At 39.9% G+C, this 19,975-nt stretch overlaps 1 protein-coding gene across 3 annotated transcripts in view; it reads right to left on the bottom strand.

Annotated features, from left to right (window-relative positions):
* CCDC88A (coiled-coil domain containing 88A) overlaps nt 1-4,541 on the bottom strand; it is a gene marked incomplete at its 3' end in the record, with an annotated part of 56,958 nt that extends 52,417 nt beyond the window's left edge. For all 3 annotated transcript variants that reach the window (XM_080341928.1, XM_080341930.1, XM_080341929.1), the window contains exons 1-2: nt 4,440-4,541; nt 4,221-4,321 (exon numbers count right to left, since the gene is read on the bottom strand). In XM_080341928.1, coding sequence (XP_080198054.1) covers nt 4,221-4,321; nt 4,440-4,502 — 164 coding nt within the window. In that variant the 5' untranslated portion in view covers nt 4,503-4,541. The remainder of the gene's footprint in view (nt 1-4,220; nt 4,322-4,439) is intronic.
* Between the last annotated feature and the right edge of the window lie 15,434 nt (nt 4,542-19,975).

The following is a 19,975-nucleotide window of genomic DNA, read 5'->3' as shown; positions in this document are numbered from 1 at the left end:
GTGCAGCAACTGATGTAGATAGTATCGATTAACATATTCAATTAAGACAAAAGTTATGAAAGCAGACAGGTTCTCCGGACAGTGGATTAAATTAACTCAAGATTCAGAGGTTGGTTCTGTACATTTCCAATTCTGCATACAGTATTTTGCCAATAGTTCCTTTTAAACAGATCCATTTCCACAAACACAAAGCATAATAAAATAAACCCACTAAAACTAGCACACTGTTTCAAGTCTTTGTTACTTGACCAAATATTAATGGTGGTGCTAAATATAATGAAAAGTCCCAATCTTGTAACTACTTGCAGCTGTCCATTTTTATTCACAGGAACGAGTTTTAGGAACCACAGTTTGTATTAAAAGATTTTCAGCGTTTCTTACACAATCCTATTGGAATTCAATTAACAAGTATCAGAGAACAAGACCTAACAGAAAATAAAACAAAAAACACTCAGAAAATGAGTGTTAATGTACTAATATCTTCATCTTTCGGGATCAGAAGAGTATATAAACAGTAAAATACTAAGACAAAAAAAATTAGGTGGCGTTAGGTTCTGGAGAAATATCTCTAAGACAACTACGTATTACTTTACTGTTATGGCACCTAGACGTGCAACAGGTGACTAATCCATTGATTTATACTTCTTCATTTATTTTAGTAGTATACACAATGTATTTTACTCAAGTATATGAGCACTCTATATGTTAAAAGTATTAGGATATAGAGGTACAGTAAAGGTATGAAGTATTCTCAGCATGTTCCTCCCCCTCCCTGCCATGAACACCACTGTGCTGAACTCTTGCATTCTGATTTATTTCCAAGAAGCGTGACTCCTTTTTGTATCAAAGAACACCAAGATAAAGGCTCAGATTTAGAAAGACAGATGGGTTTCTATCCAGAGGCATCAGATACTGACTGATCCCAGCAGAAGGTAGGTAACCAAATACTTTTGAAGAACAGGACCTAAATTTAAACAGGAAATGAGAGACATTCTCTCAAGTTAGGAGTTTAATATTATAACACTGGAACTCTTCTTAATTAAAAATAATTTTCTAAAAATACTAATAAAAGTGGCCTGTAGCATCTCCAGCAAAGAAAGAGCTCTTCAGATGTAACCGGACACTGAATGGAATCTCTGTCATTTTCATGTGCACTAAAACATCCAAGAAGTCAAAAGCAAAAGACATACAAGGAATGCAATGAAATATTCTTGCTCACGTATGAGGTACTAATAATGCTGATAAAACCCAACCACCTCGGTACCACTACCCTGCAAGTATTCCAATGGTGACATCTATTTCCTCTGCCTGAATCATTACAATTGTTGAAAATAAACTTGGTCTAGACAAGCACAAGGACAAACAAGCACCATACGAACAAACTCTCACTTGTCACTGACGGAGGGCAGGATTAACTCTCTTTTCCACTGAACAAAAAAAAAAACCTTCTCCAAGTAACAAAGCCACTTTTTTTGATCATGTCGCTGTTTATAAACCATGTCTAAATCAATATATTAACACTCACTTTCATGGTCATAGAATTTGTTTTTTCAACGTTTGGCAAAAACAAAGTAAGTATTCGAGTATATATAAAGCAGGACCACAACACGTCCAGCAGCCCCCACCTGCTCGTGCTTTCAACGGTTTTTCAAGCAGAGGAGCCAACCTACACCAGCACCACATCACAAAGGCCTGAGCTGACAGGTCCACACTAGCTGTATTCTCACACCAAAACACCAACAGCCTGAAATAGCTCAAAACCAAAGGAAATAGTAAGCACCACATGACACAACTCACGTGAATTAAAAAAAACAACACCTTCTAGTGGTACTTTCCACATTTCTCCAAATGACACTCCTGGTGAATTCTGCACCAACACTTCTCTAGAGCTTCTAAGAGCACCATCGCTCCTAATCATGAGTCTCTAGTTCTCATGTGAAGTAAGTCATTGAGAGCTTAAAAAAAAAAAAACCAAACCACAACCAAACACCAAACAGTCCAAAGAAAAATATTTTGCTTTTGACATCACACGATACAAATTTTTCTGCCGCATTTCCTCAACACATGGTAGCTAAGACTGAAAGCAAAAAAGAGAAACACTAATAAAACGGAATATACTGAAAATAAGTAATACTGATGATTAGTTGGAGCTGCATCTTTTAAATCTTTTTGCAAATGAAGGTAGAGGTTTAATAGGTGGATATTCAAAGTGGACAGGACTAGAAGTTACCACAGGTTTCCACAGTGACTGCACCAGAGACGGAATCTGTCTGCAAAACATGAAACATTTTTTCCTCTTTCAATCCTGGCAAAAAACCCAAAACAAATAAAACCCCCTTCAAAATAAGAACACAGTTCTGGAAACTTCAATTCTAAGCAGTAATCAACCATAACACATTTCAGTCGCCCAAAAATGTATTTTATATAAAATACACCTTCCAGTGTAGTCACATTTTTGTAAAATGAATTGTATTTGTACACCACTCCTTTCACATGCACCATAGTTGAAGGCAGTTTTTAATTTATCTGACTACAGAACCATTTTATATTAAATTCACATCTCCCACATGTATTTTTTACAGGCACGCACAAACCTCTGAAATAAACTCCAGAAATCATGGTCTGGGGTCAAAGATGCATGTACAAAGTCAAAGCCAAATTCAATGCACAGTGACTTAAGCATGAGAATGTTGCCTCTCTGCAGTGTTCCATTTCACATATGTGTACCTCACATAATGGATATCAATTTATAACGTTAGCATTCCAGAAACTTGCTGAGAAAGTTTAATTTCAAGATTGTACTCTTCAAAATCACCTTGGTCCAGTTCCAGTACTAAATTTGCCTTCCAGCTGTCAAACGTTTTTACCAAATAGAAGCTTTACACGTTAAATGGATGGTCATAACTGACAAACAATTTATATGAAGTCCAAGAAAATAAAAAATCAATTGTAAAATAAAAATTGTATGATTCTGTGAATGTATCACTTAAAATTCTTACTAATATATGCCAGAAATACACTTACGACTTTTTTTAAGAAGTTAAATTCCAGCAAGTTTTCCATGTTCCTCAGTATCACAAAAGTAAACACTTGGAATTCATAGAATTGGTGACAAAGAAAATATTGGTTTCAAAAATATGTGAATTCAAACTTAAATGTGGTAACGTGTAGATCTTTTTACGTAGACGAGTTCTACAAGCTGAATACCAACAGCAAAAACTTAAAGTACTAAACATGAGCAAAAACTCCAAACAGTGTAAAAGGATGCCCAACATGGAGCAGTTCCTGAGGAGCAGCTGTCACCACAAGCTGCTCACGCACTCATCTACCCAGCCATCCATAAACCTACATTTTTTCATATCTATACAAACAAAACATGGATTTCTCCATAAAGACTTAAAATATATTTAAAAAAAAAAAGAAGTACGAAGAATTTTTTTCCGCTAGTAACGTTTTTATGATTCCACCACTAGACACTTGACAAAAGTGTTACTCTCTAGCATTACAGTAGTGGGCAACATTCCAGTCTAAACTATGATCAACAAAAAGTCACTGTGATTGTAAAGAGATGTTTCTAACAATCAGAGTTTTCAATAAACAATTTACAAAAGTCTGTAAAAACGTTTCTTCTGTGGCTCATACCCAAAAAACATTCTACGCTCTCAATTACAATACCAGCTTTACTGCACAAATGCTTTCTACTCTGATTTGGAACTGTGAAAAAATAAAGCGGAAGGAGTTAAAGGGCAGTCCATTTGCTCAGTAAACAATATTATGCGACGCATATGCGATCTTTAAGCTGCATGTAATATGAACTATGATATGGATTAGAATCTTATTAGCCAAGCAAATTTATTCAAAATTCTGTTTATGAACATGACTTTCAGTAGAATGAACCTTTATGCTTCTCAGTGGAAATCTGGGAAGCTATTTACAGTCATCCAATTTTCCAGTAACTTCTATATGTCATGATTCAGCCTGTATATCTATATACACACTATATATTCTGCAAATGTATCACTCAGATATTAAATTGTAAAGAGCATCTGCTACGCCCCAAAGTCTCCTCTTAACCAACCACATGACTAATTCAAGTATAAAACAGAGAAATACACCAAGGTCAATATGGAGGGAGAAAAAAGGGCTTTCATAAGAAAGCAAAATGTACAAGAAAACCGAGAGCAAAAAATAAAGGCAAGGCACAACTTGCGGGCACTTACATTTGCAGCATGACTTCGTTGAGAAACACGCCGTCCACCAGCGCCACATATTCTTCCAGGTTGGTCCCATTTCCTCCAGCTAACGGCCCAAATGTCTTAACCTAAAACAAAATCAGCATCACCGTGACGCTAACTCCACCTCATCCTCTGCCGCAAGGCACTTATCTTCAAACAATGAGCAAATAAATGAAGACCGTGCAAGGAAAAATGAACGCTTACCCAGGTGACAAGAGGGCTAGACATGAACTGCTCCAAAAGGGGTGTGAAGATTTCGTTCTCCATCTTACAAAAAAATGGTTAACATCAACGTAGCTCCACTGATGCAAAAAAATACGAGAAGTCCTTCACCGTAGCAACTCTCTGACACGCTCCAAGGATTTAGCTGGAGTAAGTGAACCCCATTTTTACCAAGCGATTCGACGGCAACAAAAAAAGTCCGTGCATTGGCAGCTGGGATTTATCTTCCTCTTTCAAGAAAAAAGGCATTTGGAAGCGCATCTACTCGTATTTCAGCCTTTCCATTGATGCCTCTCCCTTCCTACATAGCGAGGGGTGGAAGGAAGGAAGGGAAGAAAAGAGGGAGGCTGCCTAGCTACGGGGATTCTGCATCAGACAAAACAAAAAGGAAGGAAAAATCTGCTTCAGCAGCGGCAGCTCCTCAGAAAAGGAGAAATTCCAGTAAAACTCCGCAAGCTCATCCCCACAGCGATAACCCCGAGGGGCTCCGAGCCCCCGCACACCAGGGACCCCCTGAGCCCCGCGGGAGGGAACCAGCCCCCGGCAGGGACCAGCAGCTATTTTAAACCAGTTCCCTTTTCTAACCCCTTCCTTTTTCCACTAAACTACGACGCAACGCAGGGTCGGGAGCGGCACACGGCGCCTCGCCCCACAACCTCGCCCTTCCCCCGTCCCCTCCCCTCAGGGCCTCGCCACCCCCCGACCCCCTCCCCAGCCCTCGGGCCGCGGGATCGCCCGCCGCTCTGCCCGCACCCCCCGCGGCACCAGCTCCGCTTCCCACCCCCGTTCCCCCGGATAACGGCCGCCTCGCCTCAGCCCGCCCGGCCGCGCCGCATCACTCGCCCCCTCCTCTCGCCTTCCCACCCCCGCTACGGGCGGTTCCAGCGTATGGATCCCTCCGCCCCGGGGCTGCGTGCAGCAGCCCGTTATCCCTCCGCCAGCCCGGGTCCCTTCTTCCTCGGCGGCCGCTCGGGGATGGCGGCGCAATTAGAAAAGGGGCGGGGCCGAGGGAGCCGCTGCGGGACGCGCGCGCACGGGAGCGGCGGCGCGCGAGCCCAACGGCCGCGGCGCGCGAGGCGGGAGCGCGCGCGGGCGCTGAGGGGAAGATGCTCCTCTGTTCCCCCCCCACACCCTCCAAAAAGGTGCTGTGAGGAAAAATTCGTTGTGGGGGGAAGAAAAATGGGGCAAAAAGGGGAGGGTGGAGGGGGGGAAGGGGAGTCGCTAACGCCCTTGAGGAGAAAAACGGGATATTATGTTTAATGGCACCATTCGCACCGCGGCCACACGCTCCCGCCTTTCGGGAGGGGAGAGGTTGAAAGGCAGGCACACCCACGGTGACACAAAATCCAGCTTTCTGCGGGGATTTAGCGGGGAGGAGGGCGACCTGGTTACAGAAAAGCAAATGATGACAAGCAGTTTTCTCGCCTAAGCTATTGTCCTTAAGCTGTCTCCAGCCACTTGTGCTTCAAATCTCAAATACTGCATTAACATACGGGACCGTATCTGCTTAATAGATTATGTAGTTTATTGACAAAGCATTAAAAAAAAATAAATCTCAAACTAAATCCAGCTTCTCTTCCGTGTAGTAGAAATTAAATTGCAGCAGCATTTTTCCAAATGCCTTCAGTTTTACACACACGGTAAAAATACCGCTGCAAAACTGCAGTAAAAGTGACTGAAATTAAGCCCTTTTGAAAAACATCACAGTAACAGCTAAACAGATTAGGGTTTTGTAACCTAAATACTTCGTATAGTATTTGTCCTAATGGTCCGAGATTAGAAAAGAAAAAAAATTCCAATAATAAGCTTTCCCCATATGTGAAACCAAAGAGAATGTGTGAGTAAAAAATTACAAAAATAAATGATATTAGTATACTATTTGTATTCCAAGGGCTTTTTTTTAAACAAAGTTGCATAGTTAAATGACTTTGATTCTCACAATTATACATTTTCAGCAAAAATCTGGTCTTTCTGTCCAAACCGGAGCTTTAGAGTGAACTCGTCCTCCTGTGAAACAAAAGAAATAAGAAAGGGCAAGGGAAAAATCCGCAGCCTTGGATCTGAATAAGAATCTGGTGATCCAGGGGTGAAATAAGTGCCAATAAACTACCAGCCCTTAAAGGCAACTACAGAAGCATTTTTGTACAAGCCTGACGAACCAACCACTAAACTCCCGGTGTCTGGCAACAGTCTGTAATATGCAATTGTGCATTCAACACTGTGGAACTCTCCTGGCTCATCAGTTTGGTTCTAGTGGGCTCTAATCAGGCACTAATGACTTTGGCATAAAGCAGTTTCTAGGAATTAAAGACGGGCTAGTAGAAGTTGATAGTCACGTGTTAATAACCTCAGCTGGGTCATGAGTTCCTGAAAAATATGCTATACTGAGATTTCATAACATGGAGATAAAGATTTGACTAAACAGTTTGAGATGTTTTTGCTTTCATCCTTCACCATCCAGTTTGCAAGTGTTTTCAGCAGTGCTGTTGGTCACCGTTCCTAGAGAAACACTATTGTTAATATTTAACATGCAGCCATCTAGGAGAGGTGAGACAACTGGCCGAAAGATGAGAAGCTGTCTACCTTGGATGACTGAGCTCTTGTTTGACAGACATCCCTTGAAATGAGTTGAAGGGAGAAAGAAATGTTTGTCTTTTGAGTTGTTTTTCTAATGCCAAACGGAATATGGACGGCTCCCGGTTTTAGTGTGGCTGTCAGGAGTCGTCAGGAGCATCGACCTAGGAAATACTTAAAACTCACAGCTCTACTTCAAGTGCTGAGGCAACACTGCAATAACCTGCAGCTTGTGACATATTTGGCTGCATTGTTTAAGCAAGTTTGATGACAACTCTTATAGTGGTAAATCCAGGAACTTTGTTACAACAATTCAGTACCCGCTGAAGAAGTCAGCAGCTTGAGTTAACTGACCCAGAAAGAGAGAAGCCTGGTAGCAGGTGATTGCTGATGTCTCGAAGTGCGAGCTGTCTGAAATCCTCCTCTCTCCGCTCTTTCCCCGGCAGGGTGGAGCATCTGGATCCTCAGGTGTCTGGTGAGGTGTCTGCTCAGATCAGTACCGCTTCCTCAATTCTAACAGCCAACCAGTGGGCCTGCTCAGATGGTAAGAACCCACCTTTGCTCTTTTCATAGTCCCAGCACTGTACACCTCCTAAAGATCCCACACCGAGCTTTCACATTTCATCAGTATATGCAGCTCTCCTAAATGGTATGATGCAATTTGAAATTATATCTCTATCTTCTCCTTGGAAAGTAAAGTACTCCATTTTGTCTATAATAGAACTGATAAGATTGAACGATTCTTTTACCTTGAAACAATAAAATGCAGAAATATTAATTTATTAAACTTAAGTTTTAATAGTTTTAACTATTGTAGGAATGCATATTCAGGAACATTTTAGAACTAAAAAAAATATTTTTATAATTTGAAAAAATGCACAAAGAGCAGTCTTGTTCTTTCATATTTCTATTCTCTAGAACAGACCTGTCAGTATTTAATACAGTGTGTGGCCTTCCTCTTCTGAAAGTACAGATTTAGAGATTAACCATGTTATTTGAAGTGTAGAGTTTGTTCTTCTATAGGTAAAGCATCTCCATCTCATTTCTATTGTGTCTCCTCTCCACAAGGATTCTACGTAGAAGACACAGAAATTATAAACAATCTGTGCCCAGACCCCAGATCTGCAAATTACAGAATTACTTCATGGCCTCACTTTAGCTTGTTTCTCTCATAGCATAATTTCTCATGCCTGTTGTTGCAAAATAAAATTTGAAGAATGACCAGAACACAAAGTGATGCCTTAAGTCTGCAGACGGCAGGAAAGCATAACTGTGTAGAGCCACATTTCCCTCATTAGAGTTTGTCAAAAGATTTCTGGTTAGCCCTGCCCACAGTGAGCTAAAGGAGGGGACTGTGTTGGGAGGAGAGTATGAACAATCTACCCAGCTTTAGCTGATGCAAGAGACAGTGGTTTTCTCTTCCTCTCCTACATAAGCAAAGGAAAGAGGTTGCAGAGAAAGCTCGTGCTGCTGGTTTTGCCTACTCATCTGCACTGCCGGGTTGCTAGGCCTGTGCCTGGCCTGGCAAAACTTCAGAAGAGGACAAACCAGGAACCAAGTGTGGGTGCTTGGGCTGTGAAAGTGCATTCAAAACTAGAATTTTCTGAATAGGGGCTCACTTGACAGGGCTGTGGCTACTGAAAACTGGAAGCTGACAAGTAGAATCACTTTTCCTTGTCCTATGTTTGCTCCCAGAGAAGCCCATTTCCCTCTCAAATCAAGGCTACAGGAACAGATGGAGCAATAAAAGGAAGAGTAAGGGCACTGAGGGGTTGAGTCTTTGTAAGTGTGGGTTGGAATTCCCAAAGGTCCCACAAGTACAGTAGACTAAAAGTTACTTCTTGTTCCACAGAAGCTGAAAGCAGGGGAAACCCCTTTGTAACATGAATAATGAAATGGAAGTTCCACAACAGTTCTTGAAGATTTCTTCCCTGCTATTGCATCTGCTCTAATGTGATCAAAATTCCCCATCAACTTTAAGGGAGCTTTCTGAGCAAGAACTGTAAGTAACCTCAGAATGAGAGTATGTTGAGTGAAAAATTAAGAACAAAACAGTAGAGGCTTGGGGAGAGTGTCTGTTGTCCATTTAAGGTTTTTTTCCAGACCTCAGAGGTTTTACAGTTCATGTTCAGTTATACCAAGTAGGAAGAAATAAGTGACATCAGACAGGGAATATCCTGTAGGTTTGTCTGCGATTCAGAGCAGTTCTCTGCATCAGCATCAATATAAATGCATCAGAGCTTCTTGTCAGGGAGAATGTTAATTGCGAGAACAGGTACTTAGCATTTCCAGCCATGCTTAGCTAACATCTCCACATCTGTGTCATCCCTTTTTAGCCACATGGGTATTGAATCCATAATTTTCGAGTGAATTACAATTAAAAGTACAATCTAGCAGATTCACACAAATCTAGGAGTGACTTCCAATAATAACTTTTGTTATTAAAAATAAACTACTTGATTATAAGTTCTAACTTTAAGTACTTAGTTGTTTTAAATACATCTTAAACTCAAGAGAAGTCAATGCAGTATATTCCCCAGGCAGAACTGCAACAGTAGAGCCAGATTCTAACTCCTACTGTATCACTGAATTGCACATTAGACAAGCCTTAATTTACTTGAAGAGCTAAATTGGTACTTAAACTGTGAAACAGTTGGTGAAAGTATTATATTTAATACCTCTATTCATCTGAAGAGGGAGGCGCTTGCAGCTTTTTGTTCCCTTTCAATCACTTGGACTGGCAGGAAGGATGTCAGCTGATATGATCAGAAATAAATCGCAAACTATCTATCTTGATTTTTAAATGTAATAGCCATTCCTTAAAGTTTCCATAGGCTTAGACTCCTAACAGAACAGTAGGCAAATATTGCCTTACAAAAAAATTCATTTGAGTTTAGTATTAAGCTAACTCAGGTCTTTTCCTGCTTAGCCAATAAAACATTTATCTGTGGTTTTGACTTTCATCTGCTAACTACAAGACAGTCTATTAATCTTGTCTATGAACTTCCCTTGTTATTTGCTGCATATGAAGAAAATATATATATATGTATATTTTAATCTAAAAGCAAGCCTTAAACGTTACAGCAAGAACAGCAGTTACCTAGAACAATAGCTTTGGTACAAACTTCTGTTGTGGCCAGAGGAGTGAGACTGAGCAAAAGCTCTTGCTGACTTGCCTTCTGTCAAACAAGTTCCTGCCAGTGTGAGTAGCGGTTCTTCTGAACTGGGTCAGAAAGATGAATTATGGGGCACGCTATGCATTTCCTCTGACACGGAGCAAAGTGCAGCCCCTTCTGCTAATTGTTAGCAATTACAGTTAGCTGTTATATGCAGATAGGTGGCTAGAAAAGCAAGACACTGTAATTGCATCAACAGCGCTATGCCATCTTGGATCCCTAATGCACAGAAACATCGAGCTGATTTTCTTCTCTAGCATTTTCCTTTAGTATAGAGCACTGTGGCCATTCAGTTTAACAAAACAGAAGAGGGTTTGTATCCCCTGCTAAAGACTTGCTTACCTCTTCAAACCGCAGCTGCCTCAGTTTCGTTTTATTATGAAATTAAGTTTGCTTCACAGAGTACCACGTTACTGGTAATTGCCTCCCTATCCTTTGCCGCAGACCCTTGCTGGTGCCTCCCCACTTCCATCCATGTTTTTACAGTCTTGATGTCACTTGACCCCAGTAGCTTGGGCAATGCTGGCATGAAACCCATATTTATCAGCTCAGCAGAGGTTATTAGCTTCCATTTCACATAGAGCCCTGCATCACCTTTGATGTTCACATCTCTCATTAGAGAGGCATTCCTCACCAGCTGGGGATGGTGCTTAGGATCTTCCCGAGGTCGGTAAATAATGAACTAGATGGAGTACATTTCTGTGTTTGAGATTCAGTTTGTGTGCATGGACGTAGTTATGCCCACAAGAAGAATGAAAAAATACACAGTACTAAGAATATAATTGTAGTAGAATCATTTCTGTTCAAATCTCTGTTCTTCTGAGCTCCCTCCCTTAGGATTATCTATTAATTTTCATGTCCAATTTTACCCCTGGTTATTTGTCATTTACGTCTGAAAACAGATTTTCTCTCTATGAAATACTAGTGAAACAATTAAAAGCTTTTAAGAAATCCCTATTCTGCCTTTGGGAAAATCCTTTTACAAGCTTGCACAGCGAGAAAATACAAGTTATGCTTTTAAATCATTACATCAAAAAAACCCTGATATTAAAACATTTGAACTAATACAAAGAAATGAAGGTCAAGAAAAATAAATAATGCTGAATAAAAATGGTAATGACACTTAATAGATAGCATTCCTGATTAAGCTTCTTGCAAGTGTGTGGATCATGAGACACCTATAACTGGGAACAGCCTACTCATTCACACCTTTGAAAGAGGCCACCATTAACTGTAAGACCTCTTTGTTTGCATTATGTCCAGATGGTTCAATTCACTGTAATACCAGTTTAATTGTGAATTCAATTTAATTGGAGATGAACACAAAATGGGAATTCTTTCCTGTTCATCTCTGGAAAATGGGCCATCAAGGTTTGTAAAGGCACCTCAAAATTCCAAAGTATGGGTTGAGAGCAGCGTTAGCGAATCACAGTGAACACACGGGCTGCTGTCAGTAGCACACAATTTCTGACATGTGCATATCACCTTCACTTCTGTTTCATCTCCTGAATGAGCTCATGGTGTATGGGAACAAAACCCAGTTTAGTTTCTATAGTCTATTAGAAGTGATCTTGAGAAGGAACTCCAAGGCTCCTATTATGTATACAAATACAGTATGATAGCTAAATTATACATTTTACTAAATGTAAATATTACAAATATTTCTAATATAAATATGAGAAATGTAAATTTTTCCTAAGGTGATCATACAATACTGAAGTTCTTTATGATTTTTACATACTGCTCTGTTAGAAATTTCCTGAGATCATCTAGGTTAAAGCTATAGCATAGTGTACTGGTTGCTTAAAGGTCAAAGGATGGTTTGGCGAAAAAGTAATTTTTTTTCTGTAGTTTCAGGCTTATACTGAGATATCAGATTTTCTTTTTGTAATCTATTATAAAGCAGTTTCATACTACTGATTTTTAATGCTTATATTAATAAACATTAAATAACATTAATAAGCATGCTAAAACTATTTGATTTGTTTGATAAAAAAAAAAATAGCTTGGGTAAGATTAGAATTCCAATTTCTGTATATATCGGTTCTTGACTCCAGCTTGATAATTCTTGTGTGGGCCAGAAAGGGTTTATTTTTCCTTAAGATTATTACTTTTAAATATTAGGAACAGGTCAAAAAATATATAAAATATTAGCCATAAGTAGGGCAATATTATAGCCCTTTTCACGTTTTTTTTTTTTTCAGAAAATGCTATCCTAAAATAGAGAATAGTTCAAAATTTATTCTTTACAATTCCTTCCTGCTACTATGACCTACAGGATATTTTTTGATCATTAAAGTAGTCCACCTTAACAGTCTGCCTTAAAAAGATGAGATTATTCAGCTTGTTAAGTCTGTATCTCTGTAAAAGGAAAACACCTTAACAAAGAATGGTTTGTTGCTGACCTGCAGCTGGTTATGGCATTTCAGCTGAAAGCCTATTTAAGTCCTTAATGGTAACATTTATTCCCTCTCCCTCAGAGGAGTATTTTACAAACAAAATTAATTAACAAAAGAGGATAGCCAATTTTGTGCTATAGTTTCGGCTGACAGTCACCCAAAAGGGGTGTTGGCACTAATAATAATCATTATCTCCAAGTATCAAGAGGTCTTCTGACTCTGATGAGATCTCTGCTGGAGCTGCAGCTTTCATCCTGGGGTGATGCCTGCGGAGCACAGAACAGAGAGCAGCTGCCAGAAAAGCAGGAGCTGCTGCAGAGGCCACGGGTACTAATAGTGGAAATAGCCCACAAGTAACCTCTGACTCAAATTATCAGTATTTGAACCCTTGATACTTTTACCCAGTTCATCCACAGTTTCATTAAAAAGATGACTGACCTGCCTCCAGCTTGTGAGGCTTTTTTTTTCAACATTTCAGAGCTGATCCTTCTCCATTGAGTGCATATACACCCCTGCAAGTGATTCAGATTGACTTCATGACTGTTCTCCTCTGAGCTCACATCTTTTGCTCTGTCTACTTCTTTTACTGCTTCTGTCTTGTCTTGATGCGGTGAAGTGGAAGCGTGTAACAGTGAAGTCTTAGAAGTACTGTAGTTTCTTTTATAGCAACGTGGACTGTATTTAAGAAATTAGTCAGGCATTTAGGAACTGCTAATCCTTCTTGTGAAGAATACAAGGCTTGTTTCTTGGAAGGAATTTCTCACTCAAGGGCCCAAGGCATAGTTCAGTTTTACCTACTCCATGCTATTGCAGCAACACAATGATAAAAAAAAGTAGTACAAATAGAGTTTTAATGTAATTTTCTTTCCTTACTGCCAATTTTTCTTGCGCTGTTTTGTGATAGCATCGTTATGAAAGATAATATCATATTTATATGCCTGCTCTTTGAAGAACTAATACTTATCCCAGTGCTTAATAACAATGATACCAAAGATAAATCCAGCTGTTCAAAAGGAAGCAAAAGAAGCTTAATAGCATGCCAGTTTAGAAATAAATTGCAGTTCAATTATCATGGGTTTGGGAAATGGACACTGAGCAGGAAGCTTCCTCTAAATTACCAAATACATTCTTCCCATATGTATCACATTTTTCACTGTCACTATGGGTCTGTTCAATTTATGTATCCTCGTCTGTAACAGCAGGAAATCCTCAATGTCACACACAGTGACAGTTGATTTCCCCTCCTGCTTTTACACCTAAAAAAAAAGTAGCTGCAGAAGCAATAAGAAAAACAATGAAAGAGGTAAGTCAAGTAAATAGCAAATTTCTAAAGAATAAGTCTTCATTGCTAGTACGATCCTGTTTTAAGTGAAAGTCAAAATTCTGTCTGTAGGCACTATATAACTGGATTTACTTTATACCCGAATTATAACATTGAAGATCGTTTACCTTATATAACACTTATTTTAACCGTGACTTGAAAGTCATTCTAGGAGCTCCTTGAGCCTTTTTTGTCAATGTACTACAAAGGAAAATCAAGATGAAACTGCACCGCCTCTATATTGTGCTTAAACCAATAGTGCCCCCTTGAGGGGATATATATTTTTATATGCATAGGGGTAGACGGTTCAAGAATAACTGTTTACCTAAAAGGTAAACACAGTACTTTTACCTACAAATAAGGCCCCAGAAAGTTGCACAGATTTATGACATTTCCAGACTCAAACAAGCCTTATTGCTTCCAAACCTCTCTGTACTTTTGGTTCTACCTAAAAATGCGTAACTAAATTGTTTTATCCAACTGTAGAACAAATTCTGCAATTGTGTATCGAGGATTGTATTAGTAGTACCATTAAAGTAGACAAAGTTGTCCGATTGAACCCTCTGCGATCGCAACATTTTGAGAAAATGACACTACAAATCCTATATGCCTTCAACTCTGGCCTGCAAACGCTGATGAGATTCTGACTGGACTCAGGATACGTCTGTCTGCAGAGCTCAAGTGCGCCTGCAGCTCAAAGTTCTGTCCAAACTGGAAACCAGCAAGCTGGTTAAAATATTAGCAGTATAATTGTAGTAACTCTGGATTCATCTGCTGTGTATTCCTTGGGAACCCCTAGTGGGTTTGCACAGCCTCTACTATTAGAGCTGAATTGCTACTAATATCTGAGCAGACTCATTTAAATCTGTCTCAGCGCATCCACACAAGCTACTATCAGATTGCCAAATTATGTATAGATACCATTAGACGAATACAGGATACAATCATTGAGAACAATTATTTTTTCCCTCACTTTGAAAGTTTGCCCTGCTATGAAATATGAGACCTAAAGATGACAGAAGATACTTTTAAACATTTTCCAAAACTCAAAAGCACCCTAAAATGCCAGCCCAAAAGCAATGTTCTCTCTAAAACAGCAAGAAAAAAGCCTGAGAAATCTTGAACAAGAATAATGATGCTGGTTTGCAATAAAGACCAATCTAAAAATGCTTTGCTTCAAAAGATGAGAATGGGAAAAAAAATTCAGAGATTTGGGCAAGTAAGAAGGATTTCAGAAATAAACAGGCAAGATGTATTGTGGTACAGCAGATTATTAGCAGAAAAGCAGAAAGCACACTAAAACAAAAGGCGCCTGACACTGAAAAAAATAGGAGAGGAATGGCAGATGAGAAATCCTGAAAGTGTCGTGCATAAAATTCAGTAAGAGAACTGCTGATTTTAAAGTTGCTGCTGTTACAGGGTGTGCCCACATAGGGGAATGGAACAAATTAATTGTGCTGAGCTCAGTTACTGCTTATTGAAATGATCTGTATCCATACGATGCAAATCTTAGTTCGCGGCAACTGGCAAGATGTTACACATATGCTTCTGTTAGAAAGTAGTTATCAGACATTACACATATGCTTCTGTTAGAAAGCAGTTATTTGATGGCATAGTAAGATTGTACTAACTTTCATATGGATGCCTCAGAGCTATAGATTATTTTGTGGTCCTCCAGGTGCTTTACCACACAACTTGCCTTCTCACAAAACCATGCAGTGTGCCGGTCGTGATTAGAGCTCCACCATCCTTTGTACTTACAGGACTCATGTTAGATTCAGATATTGAAGAGTCTTATGCAAGAGACTGGCCGAGCCCCGAAGGAGAAGCAACATGCTGGATTAGAGCCTGTTAACAAATCTTTCAGCCCTTTTATCTGCCAGCCACCAATTCCTACACACCCCCAAAGATCCAGTCCTGCAATCAAGACCGTGGCTTGTTGGCAGTTATCTTGTGAATCATTACACCTCCCATTGCTCTGTGCCATTAGCATTACACTTCATGATACAGACTCAAGATGCACCTTAAAATATATATATATATATATATACACACATATATACACTAGCATGTTGGATGGATGTGAGTTTTTCCTCCCCTAATCAGGCACACAAAAGTGGGGACAACAAAGGACTCTGTTTAGAATCAGTCTTGACCTGTATATCTCAAGTCATCTGCTCCTAACCAACCAAAACGTCATTCAGCCTGTCACAAAATATCACCTTATCTTTTTGAGCTCCCTGTCTCAATTTCTTAGTGTCAAACCTACTCACTAGTGTATTGAGTAGTAAACGTGCCAAAGGCCTGGCACAAAACACACGCCTACAGTCCTCAGGATTCAGTAGTAGCTTTTACTCAGTAACTGCCACTCTGGAAATACTTCTCTTTCCCATCCACTATCCCCTTTGGTGTCCTGGATTTACAGATGAAAGTTTTACCACAGTAAGTGTTCACTAGGTATATAGCAAGGAACTCAACATTTTGTGAAAGTCAGTTTGAATCACTTCATTATATTTTAGATTAGTAGACAGCATGGAACACAACATGAAGCCTTTTGGAGGCATTTTCCAAGTAAAAAGTATTGCATTTCATCTGTAGAAAAGCTTTCAAGACACATTTTTCTCATATAAAATTATTCTGGCACAAAAATGCATACAAACTGCAAGGAGCCAATAATATTAATACCAAACATGCTAAACTGTATTTATTTCACTGAAAACCATGTGTAGTTCTGCAGGGAATGTAAAATTGAATTTAAAGTACAGGAAGTGCTCTATTATTGCTCTGGCGCTACAATGCAGAGCTGCTTTGTTGTTTGCTCTAAAATAGTGAGCTAAGCCTGTCCAGCCAAGTAAAGTGTCACCAAAATGTATCTTGCTGGTCTCGTCTGCTTTCCCAAACAAGCACTTTTTCTGCTTTATCACACTGAACACATTACCAGTATTAAGACTCCCAGCAGAGTCTCAAATGCAATTTCTAACCTCCCCCGCAACCCTTGTCCTTCTTCCAACTCTCTTCATGGCCTGAAGTCCTGCCAGGATTCTGCAAGAGCGCAAAAGCCTGGATTAGCTTCACCTCATGAGCCTCAAAGCCCTGCTTGCCAGCCCACCACGGGCATAGGCAAAACAGCAGAACATCCTAGAGCCTTGCTGAGAGCCAACTACTACAGGCAGCCACAGCAAATGTCCCAAGAACAAACACTGAGCTCTGAGGAACCTTGCATGTAGTAGTATCCCAGTATTAGGAGCCAACTAAGACAGCATTGTAAGCACGTATCATTCCCACCTCACTCCCCCAAAACAAACACACACCAAAGAGGGAAGGAATTATAAGCCTGGTCTTAGAAGATCCTCGAAGCCTCATCACAGTGGGAATGGCAGTTTATCTCAAAGACTGTCTATTCAGCTTTTCTACCTACAAGCTACTGAAAACAAAAGCCAGCAGCTGACTTCTCATCCCTCCACCTGAAAAGCAGGGTAGCTTGCAGTCTTTTACTCCTGGAGAAAGTAGAACTAGGACTAGAAAGAAAAGGCCACAACAAAAAGCTGTATGCACCAAGAACTTCGCGCTGGCTGCCTTCCACTGTTAACACTAATTTGAAATCACTAATTTTTGTGCCACTCATTTCACTTCATTTCCTGTCTGTTTTCTACAAAACCTAAACAGCCTGCTTTGTTCACACCTTTGTCAAGAGCGTGTAGAAGTTTTATCCGCCTGCCATACTTAGGAAGTTTTATAAGGTTAAAAAAGCATGAGTAAGACATACATTAGGTGATATAAATCCTATGCAATGACAGCATAGATCCCAGCTTTGAGTTCTACTGTGAGGTAATCCGTGATATAGTCACAAAATAACCCATAAAGTTACACACAGCATCATTTGATAAGGAACATTCTATAAAAGCACAGTTTTCATTAAAGGACAAGTAAAAATCCCATATCCTGAATACATAGTCCACAAATTTAAACTACTTAATAAATAACTGATGGTGCTTTCATGAAAATCAACTATGAAAAGTTACAGAAAGCTTAATGAAAACCATGCATGGAATTCTACACTCAGTCTATCTTCCAAGTAGGAACACAAGCAGCTCTGCTTATGCTACTTTCATTTAGTGTGTTGATAAAGTTGTGAAAGGCTCCACTCGTCATCTCCCAGCTCTGCTTTATTTTGCCTTCCTGTTCTCACACGCCTGGGTATGGCAGTGGTGGTTGGATATTGAGGGAAATCATGCTCAGCAGCTCCTGGCCACCAACAACACAGCCTCATCGCTCACTCTACTCCAGATAGAGCCTCTGGTAGAAGCCTGATTAGGTGGAACCTTAGCAGACCACAAAAAGGAAATACCAGAGTAAGGGTGAAGTAACAACATGACAGCAACGCAATTTTTCTTCAGAGTGCTGTCTATGGTGGCAAATCTTTTCCAGTGATGCCAGAATCAGATCATTACCCTCACCTGCCATTGTCTGTAGTGGGTAATGTTGGCTCACAAGTAAATCTTGCCAGAGCAGAATAACAGCGTAGCTTTCCCCTACTTATAAACTTAGAGGTTTAACAGTAAAAGTGGGAAGAAAAGTAGAACTAGGAACACTTTCCATCTACTGCCTTCAGCAACCAGAGAGCCCCTTAAAAACCCTCTTGACCAGCACCCATCAAACCTGCAGGCTTTTGGGAGGCCAGCTGCAACAGTGATGAGAGCTGATGTGGTTGTGTGAGGAGGCTGTAATTTATGAGCTTTGCTCAGATCTCCAGAGAAGTCACCCTGATGCTCTTGTGTCACCCTGAACTTCCATGTGGCTTAATCACAACTGCGAGCTGCCACAGCCTGAGCATTAATGGTTAGCACAGAATCTCTCCTACATCTGGAAGACAGATAAGACACACCAGCAAATGGGATCAAGTTATGCATATGTGTATGTAATTTGCTAATCTAATTTGCTTCGTTCTTCTAATACCTGACTTGCTACAAGTTCTATATATCTGAAAACTATGAAACAGGACAGAATATATTATATTCAACCACTTCAATCTGTATCTCCACTGAAATATCTTTCTTGTATATCCAATTTGGTTTTTTCTGTTTCAGAATTATAAAGCGCAGTTTCTGTGAAACACTCTAATGCATTGTCTTTTTTGTTTTTCCTGGCTTTTATGATCAACAATACAGTGCAATTAGCCAAAGTTCTTGGGGGCAACTGAAACATGTGGATAATAAAAATCAGAAATGCAAACCCCACTTAGATTCTTCTCAAGAGCCCCCAGACCAGCGCTTTTGTCTGTGCAGTACTAAATGCCTCCTTGAAAGCCAAGCCCTGCGGTAAGGCTGAATGGCTCAAAACAAACTCACGTCCCTAACAATTGCATGTAAGATTCTTCCTTGCGCTACACAGATGAAGCAGCTCCAAGGCTGGGCAGCCTTCAGATCTGCTCTAGTTTCACTCTCCAGATATCCTCAGGTAACACTTCAGTAATCCTAATAATGAGGAGCATTTTTTTAAGAGACGTTCTAAAAATAAAGCGCATATTTACTAAATTGCTAAAAACTGAAGAGAAGATGAAACGAGCTGGTATGTAATAGAAATCTTTCCGCTTAGCTTGTGTGACACTTGGCTGAAGATGTTGGAGATTCAAAAGAGGGATCCAGGAGCTGTAGAGAAAGTTTTGCAACCTCAAAACCAAATAAGATCTTTCCCAAAAATCCATATACAGCTTCTAAGGCTATTATTATTATTATTATTTTTTAACTATTATTGTCAAGGACTTGTGGCAGTCATGTTCCCTGAGCTCTTCCTACTCTTATTCTGCAATGAGAAAAATGCCTTAGCATCTGGCAATTTATTCCTACACCCTTCAGATTAGGACACAGGGCAGAATGAAAGTTAAGTCAACTTAGATCAATTTTTCTTCTCTTAAAGCAGTTAGGAACTTAAGTTTTCTAGTTAGGAAAAATCCAAACCATGGTCATGCCTCTGTCAGCTCTGAAGGAATTTAAATATTATTGTGTTGTCAGTAAGGTTAACAGTGCAGACTATGACCAAACCTAAGGC

The sequence above is a fragment of the Nesoenas mayeri genome (genome assembly GCF_963082525.1).
Source record: "Nesoenas mayeri genome assembly, chromosome: 3".
In the NCBI taxonomy this organism is placed as follows: Eukaryota; Metazoa; Chordata; class Aves; order Columbiformes; family Columbidae; genus Nesoenas; species Nesoenas mayeri.
This window is presented reverse-complemented; position numbering and strand designations above follow the sequence as displayed.